This window comes from Zeus faber (genome assembly GCF_960531495.2).
Source record: "Zeus faber genome assembly, chromosome: 7".
In the NCBI taxonomy this organism is placed as follows: Eukaryota; Metazoa; Chordata; class Actinopteri; order Zeiformes; family Zeidae; genus Zeus; species Zeus faber.
The window spans coordinates 30,743,967-30,760,740 of record NC_137203.1 but is presented as its reverse complement, the minus strand read 5'-3'; the positions used below and the strand labels follow the sequence as shown (position 1 = coordinate 30,760,740).

General features: G+C 45.4%; 1 protein-coding gene across 1 annotated transcript in view; it reads right to left on the bottom strand.

Moving 5' to 3' along the window:
• The window catches only part of htra4 (HtrA serine peptidase 4), a gene marked incomplete at both ends in the record, with an annotated part of 47,183 nt that extends 32,788 nt beyond the window's left edge, over positions 1-14,395 (bottom strand). Inside the window, 3 exon segments of the mRNA XM_080004322.1 lie at positions 13,003-13,167; positions 13,170-13,317; positions 14,369-14,395. Coding sequence (XP_079860448.1) covers positions 13,003-13,167; positions 13,170-13,317; positions 14,369-14,395 — 340 coding nt within the window.
• Between the last annotated feature and the right edge of the window lie 2,379 nt (positions 14,396-16,774).

The window sequence follows — 16,774 nt, the reverse complement described above, 5'->3', positions numbered from 1 at the left end:
ATGAGCGGGCCCACGGAGGAAGCACCGAGGTAAACGAGGCGGCATTCGGGTCAGAATGAGGACGCAACCTTACCGTCCACCTCTGCCAAGCATCCTTCTTGCTAACGTCCAGTCCATGGAGAACAAGATGGATGAACTTCGAGCGAGGATTAAATTCCAGCCAGACACGAGGAACTGTTGCGTCCTCTGTCTGACGGAAACATGGCTGAACCCACTGGTGCCGGGTGAAGCCATACGTCCAGCCGAGTCGTTCTCCGTGTTCCGCGGCGACAGAACGGGAGAGTCGGGGAAATCCAAAGTTGGAGGCGTCTGCCTAATGGTAAACAACCGCTGGTGTAACGCCAACAACACCAAATTCCTCTCCCACTCCTGCTCGCCGAACCTGGAACATCTGACCATCCTATGCCGTCCATTTTATCTCCCCTGGGAATTTAGCACGGTTATTATTACAGCCTTTTATATCCCACCGCAAGCGGACACCGACGCAGCTCTGTAGGTTCTGTACGATGTGTTGTGCGGATTTCAGAACAGACATCCCGACGAGGCTGTGGTGGTGACTGGGGACTTTAACAGGGCCAACCTTAAAAAAGTTCTGCCTAATCTCCACCAACACATCACGTGTGCCACCAGGGGAGATAGAACTCTGGACCATTGTTACACACCGTACAAGAACGAATACAAGACCATGTCGCTCCCTGCTTTCGGAAAATCAGATCACACCACGATCTCGCTGGTTCCTGTTTACAGGCCTCTGATCGCACGGGATCTGGTGATGACGAGGGAAGTGAAGTGAAGTGAATCGGAGGCTGCGCTTCAGGACGCTTTGACTGACGTAGACTGGGGCATGTTCCAATCAAGTTCAAGTGACATCAGCGAATTAACGGAGGTTGTAGTAAGTTTTGTAACTACGCTAGCGGATGATATCGTTCCCACGGTGAAAGTTCGGTTATTTCCAAACCAGAAACCATGGGTTGATAAATCCATCCGCTGCGCTCTGAATGCTCGTACGGCCGCTTACAACGACGGTCTTGTATCTGGAAATATGGACAATTACAAAGCGGCGTCGTACCATCTGCGGAGGACGGTCAGGGACGCTAAACGGACGTACAGGGAGACCCTGGAGCTACAGATGGAGCGGGGGGACACAAGACGCTTCTCAGCCACGAGTGTGGACGCCTCCCTAGCCAACCAACTGAACTCCTTTTATGCGCGGTTTGAGTCTGGCAGCAACACCGCTAGCTCGCCGGCTAATTGGAGTTACACCGTGCCTGGGAGCACGGTGTAACTCCAGTACACCGTGCTGTATGAGCACACACTCTCAGTGTCCATGCACGAGGTCAGGAGGGCTTTGATGCGGGTGAACACCAGGAAAGCTGCGGGCCCAGATGGCATATCTGGGCGAGTACTGAAGACCTGTGCAAACCAGCTAGCTCCGGTGTTCACTACAATATTCAACATCTCCCTGGCTGAATCAGTGGTCCGGTCCTGCTTCAAGAGGTCCACCGTCGTTCCTGTCCCGAAGATCACCTCTACCTGCCTGCCTGAATGACTACCGTCCGGTGGCCCTCACCTCGGTGGTCATGAAATGTTTCGAGAGGCTGATTAAGGATTACATCTGCGCCTCCCTCCCCCGCACCTTGGACCCGTTGCAGTTCACGTGCCGGCAAAATAGATCCACGGATGACGCGGTCTCCCAGGTACTGCACACCACGCTCACGCATCTGGACGGCCAGAAGGGGGCCTATGTGAGAATGCTGTTCATCGATTATAGTTCAGCTTTCAATACCATAGTCCCCACCAGACTGGCTGTCAAGTGGATGGAGCTCGGACTGAATACTCCGCTGTGCGCCTGGATCCTGGACTTCCTCACAGCCCGCCCCCAGGTGGTCAGGGAGGGGAAGTACATGTCAAGCTCCCTCACCCTGAATACAGGATCCCCCCAGGGCTCCCCCCTTCTGTACCCCCTGTACACACATGACTGTGTGGCCAGGTCCAGCTCCAACACCATCATCAAGTTTGCTGACAACACCGTGGTCGTGGGCCCGACTGCGATGAGAAGGCCTACCGTGAGGAGGTGGCTGACCTGTCACTCTGGTGCCAGGACAACAGCCTCCACCTGAAAGTCAGCAAAACCAAGGAGCTGATTGTGGACTTTAGGCGAGGATCACAATCGAGGACGCACGCGCCCTTGTTGATTAATGGGACTTCTGTCGACAGGGTGAGCAGCTTCAGATATCTGGGAGTCCCCATCACAGAGGACTTAACATGGACTGTACACACAGACACTCTGGTGAGAAAGGCGAGGCAGCGTCTCTACCACCTCAGGCAGCTGAGGAAATTCCGGGTCTCGGCGAGGATCCTCAAGTCCTTCTACTCTGGAGCAGTGGAGAGCATCCTGACAGGCAACATCACTGCCTGGTTTGGGAGCTGTACTGCTCAGGACAGGCGGGCCCTGCAGAGGGTGGTGCGTTCAGCTGAACGTACCACTGGAACTACCCTCCCCCCCTTGCAGGAGTTATACACCAGGAGGTGTAGTAGCAGAGCCCGCAGGATCATGAAGGATCCTCATCCCCCCAACAACGGACTGTTCCAGCTGCTGCGGTCAGGCAAGCGCCTCTGCAGTCACACAGCGAGAACAGAGAGACTGAGATGGAGTTTTTTCCCGCAAGCCATTAGAACTGTCAATGCTGACCTCACCAGGGGTCCTCACTGAGCCATACACATAGGCTCCACTACCTACTGTACTATATGTAGCATACTGTACCGCATACTGTGTCACTGTTCAGGGTTGTTCGTGATGCCGTATTGCTGCGCCGTACTGTTGTATACTGTGCTGTATTATCCCAAACACTACCTCACTTTATTCACATTCACATGCCACTTTAATTCACATGCCACTTTAATGCACATATCTCTATATACATAAGCATATTCCCTCTATCTATTCCATTTTATTTAATTTTATTTTTATTGTATTTTATTTTATTCTATATATTTTTATTTTATTCTATAAGTATTCAACTTACTGTATTACATTTTAGGAGTAAGTTAGTCGGTCTATTAGAAATAATTTTTTTTATTGTGTGTTATCACCCGGTGCGTTGCATTACATTTCACTGCATATATGTATGAAAGTATGTATATGTATGTGACAAATAAAAATCTTGAATCTTGAATCTCAGAACTGGAAAGGAGAGTCAGCCGCTACCTGAGGAGATGGCTTGGTCTGCCAAGGAGCTTGAGCAGCATCGGCCTCTATGGAAACACCTGCAAACTCCCCCTCAAATCTATCGAGGAGGAGAATAAGGTCTTGCGTGCAAGGGAGGTGCTGCAGTATAGAGAGTTGAGCGACCCAAAAGTCTCTGGGGCGGGGTTAGTGGTCAAGACTGGCAGGAAGTGGAGAGCGGAGTCCCGACTTTGCCATGGAGTCCTGGTGGGAGCAGTAGCCAGGGGAAGAGCTGGACTAGGAATCGTCGTAACCCCCTGTTACGATAAGGCTTGGGAAAAGGAACGAGGGCAACTAGTCCAGAACAGGGTGAGAGCAGCGGTCGAGGAGGAGAGGTCCAGCAGAGCAGTGGGAATGAGGCAGCAAGGACAAGATGGGAGCAAGTTGTGGAGAGGAAGATCACGTGGACTGTCCTCTGCCAGGCAGAGCCACACCGCTTCAGGTTCTTAGTCCAGGCAGTCTACGATGTCCGTCCCAGCCGTCTAATCTGCACTGCTGGGGCTTAATCGATACGCCCGCGTGCTCTGTGTCAGAGAAAGGGGACCCTCGAGCGCATCTTAAGTTGCTGCTCAAAGGCTCTAGGGGAAAGCCAATATCGCTGGCCACAAGACCAGGTGCTCAAGACCATCGCTGAGAGCCTTTGTGCTGCTATCACCTGCTGCCAGAAGTCCAAACTATTAAAGCTGACCATCAACTTCATCAGAGCTGGACAGAAGCCAAGCACAACACACAGACCAACATTTGGGCGTCTCAATACCGCACAAGATTGGCAGTTCTTAGTGGATTTAGGCAGGCAGCTCAATGCCTCAGCATGTTGCCAAGACTACTCTAAGACCTGACATTGTCTTGGTGTCAGAGGCAACAAAGCACACCATCATACTGGAGCTTACCGTGCCATGGGAGGACCAGATGGAGGAGACCTTTGAGCGGAAGAGGGAGAAGTATGAGGGCCTAGTCAGCGACTGCCACAGACAAGGCTGGAAGGCAAGGTGCTTGCTGGTGGAGGTGGGGTGCAGAGGCTTTGCAGGGCAGTCCCTAGAGCCTACATTGCACTCGGCATCACAGGGGAGAGGAGGAGAAGAGCCATCTCTACCAGCACAAAGGCTGCAGAGAAAGCCTCTAGGTGGCTCTGGATCAAGCGAACGGATCCGTGGGAGAGTGCTGCTAGGGCACAAGCTGAGGCTTGATCAACCTCAGCTGGGTTGTCTGAGTGAGGGTGTCTGATGTTCTAAAGACCCGAAACACCCAATGATCTTAGGTAACATCACTGATGATGTGTCCTAGCTATGCATTAGAATATGTTTCACTACAACAAAAGTACTCAGATTATGTTTGTTGTGATATTTCACAATATATTTATGTAAAATAAATAGCTGTTATGCACGGTTAGGCACAGTGTCTTCATTAGTTTCATTCAATTTAAATACATCTACAAAAAAATAACACTGATTAATTTATTATTTCAAACTATTCATTCTTTAAAATCAGATATGTATACATTGATTCAATTAGAGATTAGAGAAATATGTTCCGTTCAAAAACATGTATATTTTTCATATACTGTATACACACCTGAAGGTGTTCCCAGGCACCAGCATGAAATACATCATCGAGGGGAATATCAATACTGGCAAGATCCGAGCAGGGACCTGGGAGTGACCCTGCATGGGTCAGCCACGCTCCAATCTCAGATCTGCTTGGCTTCTATCTGTTACGAGGTTATGCCGAGTGAACCCAGGTGCAGAGAAAGAGGCAGAGGTGAGGTGGCAAAAATAAAGGTTTACTTGAAACAAGTACCAAAAACGGACAAAAAAAACAAATAAGAATTTTGTGGGCCTCGAAACGAGAGTCTTGTCAGGAGGCTAGACAAACTCAAGACTGAGCCCCGAAGGACACAAACAACAGGGTATAAATAGGCAAGACAAAACGAGACACAGGTGAAACATATAACCTAATGAGGCTGGGTAATCAGGAACAGAACCAGGTGAAACAAAGCAACATTGATGAGGCAGTACTGGTGGCATCTAGTGGCCGATGCCGGAAGGACCCGGGCGAACCCTGACACTGTCATGTTCCAGCTGCCCCTTCCAAGTGACTCCTACTGTATGTACCGCACGTGAAAGGAAAGGAGAGACAGAAATAAAAGACAGAAGGAGAAAGAAAGGCAGCGGAAGAGTAAGAAGGAAAAGAAGCTAAACAAAAAGATAAAGAAAAATCAGAAAAACCAAAGGTGACTGACATGTACCCTGTTCTTTGTTCTCGCCGAGACAAACAAGGAAGAGAGTATGGTGACGAGTACGTTCCTCTGGGTCCCCCACCCCATCCTCCACCCTATCCTGAACCTCCAGTCTTCACTCGTCATCCAGCGCCCTACGCTCCAGTTCCTTCAACCTTCTCCCAACCACCCAACTCAGCCCACAGGCCACAGCTCCTCCAGGACAGTACCAATCTGACGAGACCCCAAAAAGAATAACTCGCAGCGGGAAGTCATACAATCCTTTTTCCTCACTGATCAAAAATAAACCATTGCCACCAGAAAGAAGGCGAATCAGTCATAATATCCAAACAACATGCACCCAAGTTTATCTGCTTTCGTTAAAAAACAAACAAAAAAAAAAAACACCTAATCGGACACGGCACAGCAGGCTTGCACGTCATTAGGGAGCACGCCCTGCATGTCGAAGGAGTACAACGCACAAAAAAGTTGTGCGTTAATGATGGTTATGCCTCTGTGTATTTCCGAGGAAATGCACCTCGAGTACGAGGTGGCTGGCGAGGGCGTGGTGGAAGTGGTGGAAAAGGTGGAGTGGGAAGGAGGAATGGACACGAGAGAGACGATGTCTGCTACAACTGTGGCAGACCTGGACATTGGGCAAGAAATTGCCGATCAAGGAGGGAACACAGAGATGGAAGAGGTGGAGGAGGAGGAGAAAGGGGAACCAGACCGAACGATGATTGCATCTGGCATGAATGCCAGAGAGAAAAACAGGTCATGCACCCACACACACACAACCCTCACACACGCACACATGGACTTGGATGAAGGCAATTCAGAATAAATTCTCAACCTAGGAAACGCGGACATGATGATTAGACCTGTATGAGCAGTGTCTTTGATAGTGGGAGATAGAGAGATCACATTTCCCTGCGATTCAGGTGCAGATATACAGGAAGAAAATGCAGACGGTTTAAAAATATCTAAAGAAAAATAAAATACTTAAATTAAAATAATTATAATAATTTATAAATAATTAAAATAACACCACAGGGATCATTTAGGACATAAATTTGTGAACTTATATTTATATAAGTGTAAACCCTGTGCATATCTATTGGCTGCAGGATCAGGATATTAGTCTGCCTCAGCATGAAATTAATAATTTTGAGACAAAAAGAAAATCTATTACCCCGTACAAACTATGATTACAGGAGGCCAGAAAAAATAATGTAACGTGCCTAAGTCTAACAAAGAATTGCACTGAAATTAATTCAACAGTTAATATCTTTTTCTATGCATGGACTACTGTACCTTCTGTAAATTTGGAGCATTCATCATGCCTGCATTATTCTGCTAAAAACAAGTATTTATCAAGTATTTATCAGTCTATACGCAAACATAATGAAAAACTCATCTTGTATGACGTTCAATTTTGGTGAAACATCACCTGACCTCCAAGTGAATATTATATATTAAATAAAATGTAGAACAACAATAAAAAACAAACTTTAAACATGAGATTAACAATAAAAATGGGTATTACAACAACATACTGTTAGACAATAAGTAGAAGTCTAAAGAATTAACAATTAACTGTTGAATAAGCCAAGAAATCATCAAGAAGTTATAATAAATTGCAAAACACACGAACTGAGAATTAATTTGGAAATAAAGAAAGACCAATCGCTTACTACTCGGCAAGATTAGAAACAATAGCGAGAGCATTACCACCGTGCCTACTAGCTGTGCAAGCAGCAGCCCTCACGATCCAACAATCAGCACCAATAGTGTTGTTTCACTCCCTGACGTTAAAAGTTCCACATGCAGTCTCAATACTTCTCTTACAGAATAAAATCGCTTTCCTGTCCCGTGCAGGAGATCTCGGGTGTATGGTAGTTCTGTTATCTCAACCTCATCTTAGCATAGAACGATGTACCACTCTGAGTGCTTCCACCCTTTTACCATCTGCCGCGGAAGGGGAGACGCATGACTGCATCTACGACAGTCAGTGCGCTTTCTCCACCCTACACGTCTTCGCGGCACAATGGAAGAACAGAGGTATGGTCACATCCACGGGAAAACCAATTACACATGCGGAACTAATATTAGCATTACTAGACGCGATTCTCCTACCAAAAGCTGTAGCACTCTGTAAATGCGCGGCACACACCAACAGAACAGATCCCATTTCACAAGGGAATCGCTTCGCTGACGAGGAAGCGAAACTCGCGGCCACCCGACCACACACGGACACATACACAGCTGAAACTGCGGTGACGCATATAAATACGATACATGCAAGAGACGGCTCTCGACAACGAAAAGACAAAGCGGAAAAACTAGGGAACAAAACAAACAGATAATGGCATTTGGAAAGGACCAAACGGTAAACCTATCCTTCCTAAATCTCTTTTTAAATTTGCGGCTATTTTGAGCCATGGGTATACCCATGTCTCAACAGGAGGGATGGTCAATATGGTTGAATGTCAGTTCACAAAATACGGATTTTCATAATTACTCTAAAAAAATTTGTGCATCATGTCTAATTTGCTCCAAACAAAACGCATAGTGCAGATTACCACCAAAGAGAGGCGCATTCCCACCGGCTATCTATCCGTTTCAAACAATATGCATAGATTTTCTAGAACTAAATAAAGCAGAAGGTAGGAAGTACTGTTTAGTGATAATAGACATGTTTTCTAAATGGGTAGAAATAATACCAACAGTAACTAATGATGCTATCACGGTGGTTCTGGCTTCCATAATAGCATCAAGATTCGGGTTTCCAGAAACTGTATATTGCGACAACGGTCCACATTTTAGAAATCAAGTCATATCAAAACTATCAAAAATATTTGGCATACAATTAAAATATCATTGTAGCTACCATCCACAATCGGCAGGTCTGGTAGAAAGGACGAATGGAACAATCAAAGCTAAATTAAGAAAAGCTATGGATGAAACAGGGAAAACATGGATTGTGTGTTTACCAGCAGTAGCACTTAGCTTACACATTTTACCAAGTACCCTAGGCATATTACCATTTGAAATGTTATATGGAAGACCCTATAGAATACCTCTCATACAAATGGAAGGTGATACAGAATTGACATAAACAATTGTTGATTACATGAGTAAAATGTTGTCTCAAAGACTCATAGAGAACGCCATGACTAAAACTATGCTGTACACACAAGTTCCTAATGATGACAACAATGGCAGTACAAATGCAAATTATGAATTTCTGATCAAACCCGATCAGGAGGATTTTAATGATCAAACCCCTGTTAAGGATATGCTCAAGATTGCAGGTTCAGATGTCGATCTCAACATCGCTGGACTCTTTGATGACACAAGAGTCTGACGGCCGAAAACGAAATTTGACACAAACTGCACCAACGGAAATTCTTACAAGTTTTAGGCATTATGAGGAGTTTATAGAAAATCTCCAAAGGAAGCTATAAGTCTCTGATGGCATAATGTATTCAGCCAATGAAGATTGTTTATCTCAACTATGAATATACATGTTATCAGGGAAGAAGGCTGATGTTTTATATTTTGTTTATCGCGCTAGGGAAAGTCTTACCTAGGCAGGGAAAGGTCCAGCTGTAGGATCCGATGGGACGACCAGTCTGTGTTGGAAACCTTTTGATTTTTTATTTTGTACCTTCTTCCCTCTTTTTACACAGAGATTAAGAATTATATTATAAATGTTCTAAAAGAGTTGTTCCAATTTTACACTGATGACTGTTTTTTGTATACCCCATTAGGATATGGAGTACCGGTGGGTGGTCGCCTAGGCAGAGAGAGTTTCCCTGTCTGAATGGATATTGAGTTTAGGAAACTGTATAATTGTACTGCCCGGCTAGGGTTTTTGCTTTCACACTCCATATAAAATATAAAATGTTATGCTTGGAATAAGCATAAACATAAACAATTTTATATGTTTATGTTTTGCTGTACTTTTTACATGAATTTTTGTACAGGGTATGTGTACTTTGCTTTTCTTATAAAGGCTGAATAGAGTTCATGTCCTAACTAGTCACTTTCTGTGCCATAATGTGAAGAGAAGAAAGGCAACATGTCTCGACCATCAGATAAGGGAACTTCAACAGACGAACTGTCTCAACGAAACTGCCCCTGCAGCGAAACTGTCTCATCAGCAGGACCCATGTGGAGGCATCACGACATCTGCTGACCGACATCTCAACGACTTGTCAGCTTCGCCACTCCTAGAAAGCTGTATAAAAAACTCAGAACCCCAGTGAGAATTGAGCACTTCCTCTGTGGCACTCTTGTGTTGTTACACTGAAACTGCTCCTCTTGTACAAGCTCCGTAGGGGGTGGTAGCTCAGGCAGTAGAGCTGGTGGTCTAGTGATCTAAAGGTTGCTGGTTCAATCCCAGGCTTCAAGGCTACAAGGACACTTAACCCCTAATTGCTCCTGATGGCTGCTTCCGTCAGTGTTTGAATAATTGTAAGTCGCTTTGGATAAAAGCGTCTGCTAAATGTAAAACATTAAATACTTTATTAACCTAAAGTATTTGTCTCTGATTTCCTCTGTAATGATTTGTCTGTCCACAAACAAAGTTTATAACAATTTAACTTTAAAAGTATGTCAATGCATTACATTTACGCACATTCTTCTGGACTTTTATCCGTGAACATTGCACATAGTGTTACACTTTAGACTGAACATTTGCACATTCCTGCACAAACTGTACAGCATTATAAAAAATAAAAAAAATAAAGAAACAGCCTTATTTTACATATTTTTATATACAGTATTTTACTTATTGTTTAGCATATATGTTTCATGTATGCACTGAACACCAAGACAAATTCCTTGTTCGTGTAAACTTACTTGGCAATAAAGACTATTCTGATTCTGATTTTGATTCTGATTCTGATTAAATTTCGCTCTGCAATTTCTGGTGTGTCCGCAGCCTAACTCAGTTCCTTGCTGGCTGTCAAAGTGGTGAAAATAGTATTCAAATCCTTTACGTAAATTCCATACTGTAATGGAGAAATACTCAAATATACTCCAAAAGGCCTGGAGTATACGAATATTTTACAATCTCAACTTAGTCTGAATATTACTCTGTAGTTCAGTTCCGTTTATTTCATTACTTGTGCAGCTAAAAAAAACCCCATCCATTTCCTTAAGAGTTGCTGAACAAGGGTCAAAGGCTGAGATGAAGGGAACAAAACAGCTACACATTCCTCCAAAGTGGATTTCACACATGAACTCCGGACAATGTCTGGATAATCCGGTCTGAACATTGAGTTGCCCTCTCACACATGTAGCTCACAACCGGAGATTGTCTGTGTCAGACACGTTCACAGCGGCTGGAAACAATCAGTTTGGTTAAGATGAGGGGCAGAGCCAGGGTAGAGCATACAGGAGGCAGGACGCTGCGGAATTAAACAGCATAGCCAAGATGGTGGACGAGACTACCAACTTACCAGTAATTGGGACTTTTTTTGCGTTGATACTCTATTTATTTGGACGGCTCTGCAATATAAATGCATATCATCTTCTTCTTCTTCTTCTTTGTCCTTGTATGTTATGGATATAAATGACCTTTCTTCACTCTCGGCAAGTGGGCATGTTGATGACATCAATATCATGCACCAGTCACATGATAGTGATGCCATCAACACGCGACACGCCCATTATCTCGCTGTGAATGCTCCGGACAATCACCTGCTTTTTTCACACATACCGCTCCATCAGACATTACACGGATGTTGTACTAGGGTGCTGGTTGGGTAAGTCCGGTTAATGTCGAGTCCAACTAATTTGGACATTTGCGTTCAAATACAGCTCCTCCGAGTAATGTCCGGATAATTTCAGGGTTGCAGTTCATGTAAGAAAGCAGCTCAAGGCTGCTGCAGTTCCAGTGTGAACTGAACAACTTTGAAAATCTAAATCCAATTTGAGCTTTAATTTAAAGATCAAAATGGAACTTGTTGGACTGAACATGCAGATGAACGAAAAAACTGGAGGCTGTATTCAGTAGCCTGCTCACACTGACACATGGAGCAAGGTACAGTACCAAGAACACACACACGCACGCACACACGCACGCACGCGCGCACACAATCACACTCACACACACACACGGACCCCATTAGATAAGTTTCAGATACAGAATCTTATCTAATGGGATCTGTGGCCTAATGCGTATCAAATTGAGGGTCCTTGGTGTGACAAAGGTTGAGAATTTCCACTGTCTTTAATAAACTTTTGTGTTGATAGTGTGAAGTGCAAAATAAGGCTACACAATTCTAACATTCATCTTAAACCTTGCTGAAAAAATTGCAAATCTTAAACATTAGCATGCCTGTCCCTTATAACACCTTTCTTTGAGTCACAGCTATATGTGCATGGACCAGGCAGCCTACTTCCCCAAACAAAAGAGGACAGAAGAGTAAATCATGCCTATATGTGTGTTGACTCAGCAGGGATAATATTAAATTATAAAAGTTTATCTAAAGGAGAATACATATTTGAAAGCAATACTGTATCCCTGAGAGCCTTACTGCATTACATTCCACACACTGCCCCCTCCCCTCCCCACATCACATTCAGGATCCCCCCACATCCCCACATTACACACACAACTCACCTGGACTATACCTAGCCAAATGATCTCTTTTATTTGTTTACACACCGGTGTGCAGTTTACATATTTGTAGTTCTGTTTTTTTTGTTTTGTTGTCAGACTTCTGAACACCCTCCTGCCATCAACCACATAAGCATGTGGTTGTGTAATATGTGTTATCATGATATAAATTTTAGGCTTTCTAACTTTTTGTAGTCTGAATGTTGATGGGTCACAGCGAGGTAGAAGGCAATATATAGGCAGGGAGGAAGTGAAGGCATTCCGTAACTTGACTTCAGAGATATTAATGTATGTTTTTAATGCATGGTTGCAAATATAAGTAAATATGAACGATTTTTTCTGCTGGCCTTCCAGTTGGCGCCCTGGTGTGACACTGCCCCCCCTTCCCTCTGCCTCTATACAACCGATCTTGACTGTGATCTATACTACAATGCGGATACTGCTCTTTATGGTTCATTGGTGTGTGGACTATAAGCTCTGACTTTATCACTCTCAGGGCTGCCAATCAAAAAGGCAAAGCCATGGATCATATGGTTTCCACATGTGAAACTGTGACTGGATGCATGATAGCCCCTCCTCCCAGGGTTTCAGAAACTGGCATTGTTTCAAAATTGTTTAAGAAATGTTCTTTTTGAGACTGGTTGTGACACACTGTGACAAAAACGGAAAATGCTTGTGACATTAATGGTCCATTCCATCCATGAGATAGTAACATTAGCAGTAATAATGAGTATTGATAGTATATGAAGGAAAAGATGATACATTTGCATGAATGATAATTGCAATTAAAGAGTGACTAAGATAGATAGATAGATAGATAGATAGATAGATAGATAGATAGATATATAGATAGAATTTCTTATATAATATGACATTGTTGAAAAAAATAATAATAAATGAATAAATAATAACATTGATACAGAAACAGACGAGCCTTACCAGAGTCGCAATGGCCCCTCTGGATCAGGATGACCCAGGGGCCCCTGCGGAGCTCCGATCTCCGATCCTCCGCACGGAGGCGGCAGATGCTAGGGTAGCTCCTGCCGTCGTTCCCGCACACTGGGCTGGACTCGGTGCACACGCTGAGGCCCCGGGCCTGCGTTTTCCGGACGTAGCGGAGCCGCAGAGCAAGCCTTCCCCGCAGACCGCGGCACTCCGGTCCGAGCACAGGTCCGAGCGGTCGATCGCCGCTCCGTAGAAGCAAGCCGGTGGCACCACGGCGGGACACCAGGAGGCGTCGCACACCTGCGGACAAGCGGCTTGCCTTTTTCTGACGAGGTGCCCATGGACAGAGGCAGCAGAGACGAAGAAAATAAAACAAACTGTAAACTTCGTCATCCAAACAGGGGGCTACAACACGTCCAACGGTTCAGGTCCTTTTTTCCCCTCAAGAGTCCGCAGTATTCTCCTTGAGAAGTGCAGTCGGCGCTTATCCTCCAACTATGGTGCGTCCTGCTGGATAAGTTGGTTCTTGATTAATGTTTCCAGACTCCTGACAAGTTCCTTGGGGGCCCCGCATAGTTCACTCAAGCTTAATTGTTGCTGCTCCTGTAAGGATCTGCCGGTAGGAGCATGCTGCTGATCCAGATTTCCCCTTCAAGTCATAAATATGGAATGGAGTTGGAATGCAGTTCAATGAGTTTTTTTTTTTTTTTTTTTAATAGGTTTAGCTTTACTGCACCTATATATACTGTAGGCAAGAAGAGCCTTCCCCGCCCTCTCCCACTAGGGTCATCAACCCCCTTCCAAAAAAAGTAAAAGAATAAATTAATGAATAAAAAAATAGATGATTAAATAAATTACTTAAATTAAAGTTCTGCTTATTATGATGCATTTTTTCTATTATGTGTGTTTATTTCTTTTATGACTTCTATGGTGATGATGATGTAGGAGTGATAATACTACGGCCTGTTTTGTAAAGTTAAAATGTGAATGCTTCAATCGGCCTAAAGTCGTTTTATTTTTAATTGTTTTTATTTTTTTAAGAGAATCTCTGTTTACAGAAAGCAGAAGCCACAAGTCTGTTCGTTGAAACAGCCATCTTGACAGTCATCATGTCCAGCATTCCATTCAGAATGTAGTGGCATTTAAAATGAGTAATCTCTCATCTTTAGGTTTTAATTTTTACTCGTTAGAAAGAGGCAAAACATACCATTTACACAACTCAGCTTCTGAGACGCTGGAAGGTACATTTCCCTAGTTTCACAGGAGCTAGGCTAGTTGATCCCATCTGCAGCCTTGCATTGCGCTAACACGGTTAGCATGTAGCCCGTCAATCACTCAGTTTTAGACCCACAATGATGAAATTGGTGTTGACCTTCATGTCTCTGTATCTGGGTCGGAAGACGGATAAGAATTAAATTTTTCTCCCCAAAAAACTCCCAGAACAGCCATCTGAAGGGAGGACTTGACACCAATTCAATGAAAAGTTGAGCATGCTGTGAAACTCTCACGTCAGACACGTGAGACACATCGAAGACATGGACAAGTCGAGTCGACCTGCCAGCCGCAGTTCTCCAAGGTGGAGCGAGCTGCATACAAAGCGTTGGCGGCAACGTCAGGTCAGAACACCATGATTAAATAAAATTGGCCGTATTTAATGGCCGTTGGGATTGTCGAATGATAGCCTCTTTTTACTATCTGTGCAAGGTGAGATAACTATATGTAGTCAAACCTTAGTGTCAAATTTAGTCCCATTTCATTAATTTAGTATTCACATTGATTAACCATGTCTTGCTATTTGAAAAAAACAACAATGTTGAAAATATGGCCACCTGCCTCAAATCAGTTCATATTTTCCGGGCCTTATAATTACACAATGTTAACAAAAGACACCCATACCACCCATCACTCATGTTTTGTGGATTTCTCTTGTCTGTTTCATACCCTTTATTTGACAAATGTACCCAAAGACTGAGGCATGACTATTAATATGTGTATTTTCCAGGTAAACATGCTAAATCAGGAATAAAAAACACATGCCAATCAAAACATTTTAATTACAGGCTTTGACATCACCATTGCTGCGAACTTCAAATATTTGCGAACAATATCTTAAAACTCAACAAGTTTATAATCATAATTTGTTCGATTGAAAACCTACGCCTGCACATGTACGACAGGGTGACACCAACAAATTAGTAATCCGCATGAGGGTTGAAATTTTGATCAGCCAAGAAACTCAAAAGTTGTGCAATCTGTCTCGTCTGTGTGAAGCGCATCATAAGTAGGGCATCTTACAGGACTAGAGAGTGGCTTTTACTTTTGAATTTACTTCATCGTCCGGGGTTTCGGTGAGGCTTAAATCAATCAATCAGTCAATATGTTAGGCCCACAGCCTCCCAGCACCACTAGAGGCCGCTCTGGACCCATCCGCGGCTCCTTCCTGAGGCCAACTTCACACACCTGGGATCAATTACCTTCATCACCCACACAGTATTTATTCTCCAGCTCCCCAGTCATTCATTGCCAGACCGTCAACTAGCTTACCCAAGTTGTACTGCTACTGGCCAGTTCCTAGCTCCTAGCTCCTAGTTCCTAGTTCCTAGCTCCTAGTTCTAGCGATTGTTCCAAGTTCCTAGTTTATGTCTCCTTGTTTCGTCTTCCCCTTACCTGCTTGTGTCCTCTCGTCGACCAAGTCTGTCCGTCCCTCTCCGGGACGAGTTGGCACAGTGGGACGAGGCGACGGACCTGGACCAACTGGCAGATACCGCGATCCGCCTGGACAACCGGCTATTGGAGCACCGGAGCGAGAGGGGTGGGGCGAGACTTCAGCCCATGCCTCCTGCCTGGGCAGCCACGCCCCGGTCTCCAGCGCCATCTACTCTCGGGTGCCCCTGAAGCCCCCTGACTCACACCGATGCCGAGCCCATGCAACTCGGTCACTCCCGGATCTCCCCCAAGGAGCGAGCCCGCCGCATACAGACCGGCGCCTGTCTGTATTGCGGCCATCCAGGACACCTCCCAGCCACCTGCCCGGTCCCGCTGGGAGAGGATGACTTCTCAGTAGGGTTACATTCTGGCTGCTCCAGCTCCAACCCTCTCACCCGTCCTCTGCTCCCGGCTACCCTCTCGTGAGGGGGTATGACACTCTCTTCCTCCGCTCTCATAGATTCCAGGGCGGATGAGAGTTTACTCGACCTGCTACTAGCACGCCAGCTAGGGCTGACACCCCTAAAAGGTGGCCGCCATGACGGAGTGGCCAACCCCTAACCCTAACAATAGGAAGCAACTCCAACACTTCCTCGGTTTTGCAAACTTCTTCCAGCGCTTCATCCAAAAGTTCAGCCGTATCGCGCTCCCCTGTCAGCCCTTACCTCCACCGCAGTAGGTTTCAGATGGACCCTTGCGGCCGAGGCCAACCTCCAGTTTATGGTAGAGGTGGATGCTTCAGACACAGGGATAGGAGCGGTACTGTCCCAGCGCTGTCCAACCGACGGTAAGTTCCACCCCTGTGCCTTTCTCTCCCGCAGGCTCGCCCTACCCGAACGCGCAAATCACCTGGGCAACCAGGAACTCCTGGTCGTCAAACTAGCCCTGGAGGAGTGGTGCCACCGGCTTGAGGGAGCAAACCACCCCTTCGTCGTCTGGACAGATCATAAGAACCTGGCCTATATCTAGACAGCGAAGCGGCTCAACTCCCGTCAGGCCAGGTGGGCGTTGTTCTTCGGCCGAGCACAGGAACACAAGCCCGACCCAGGTA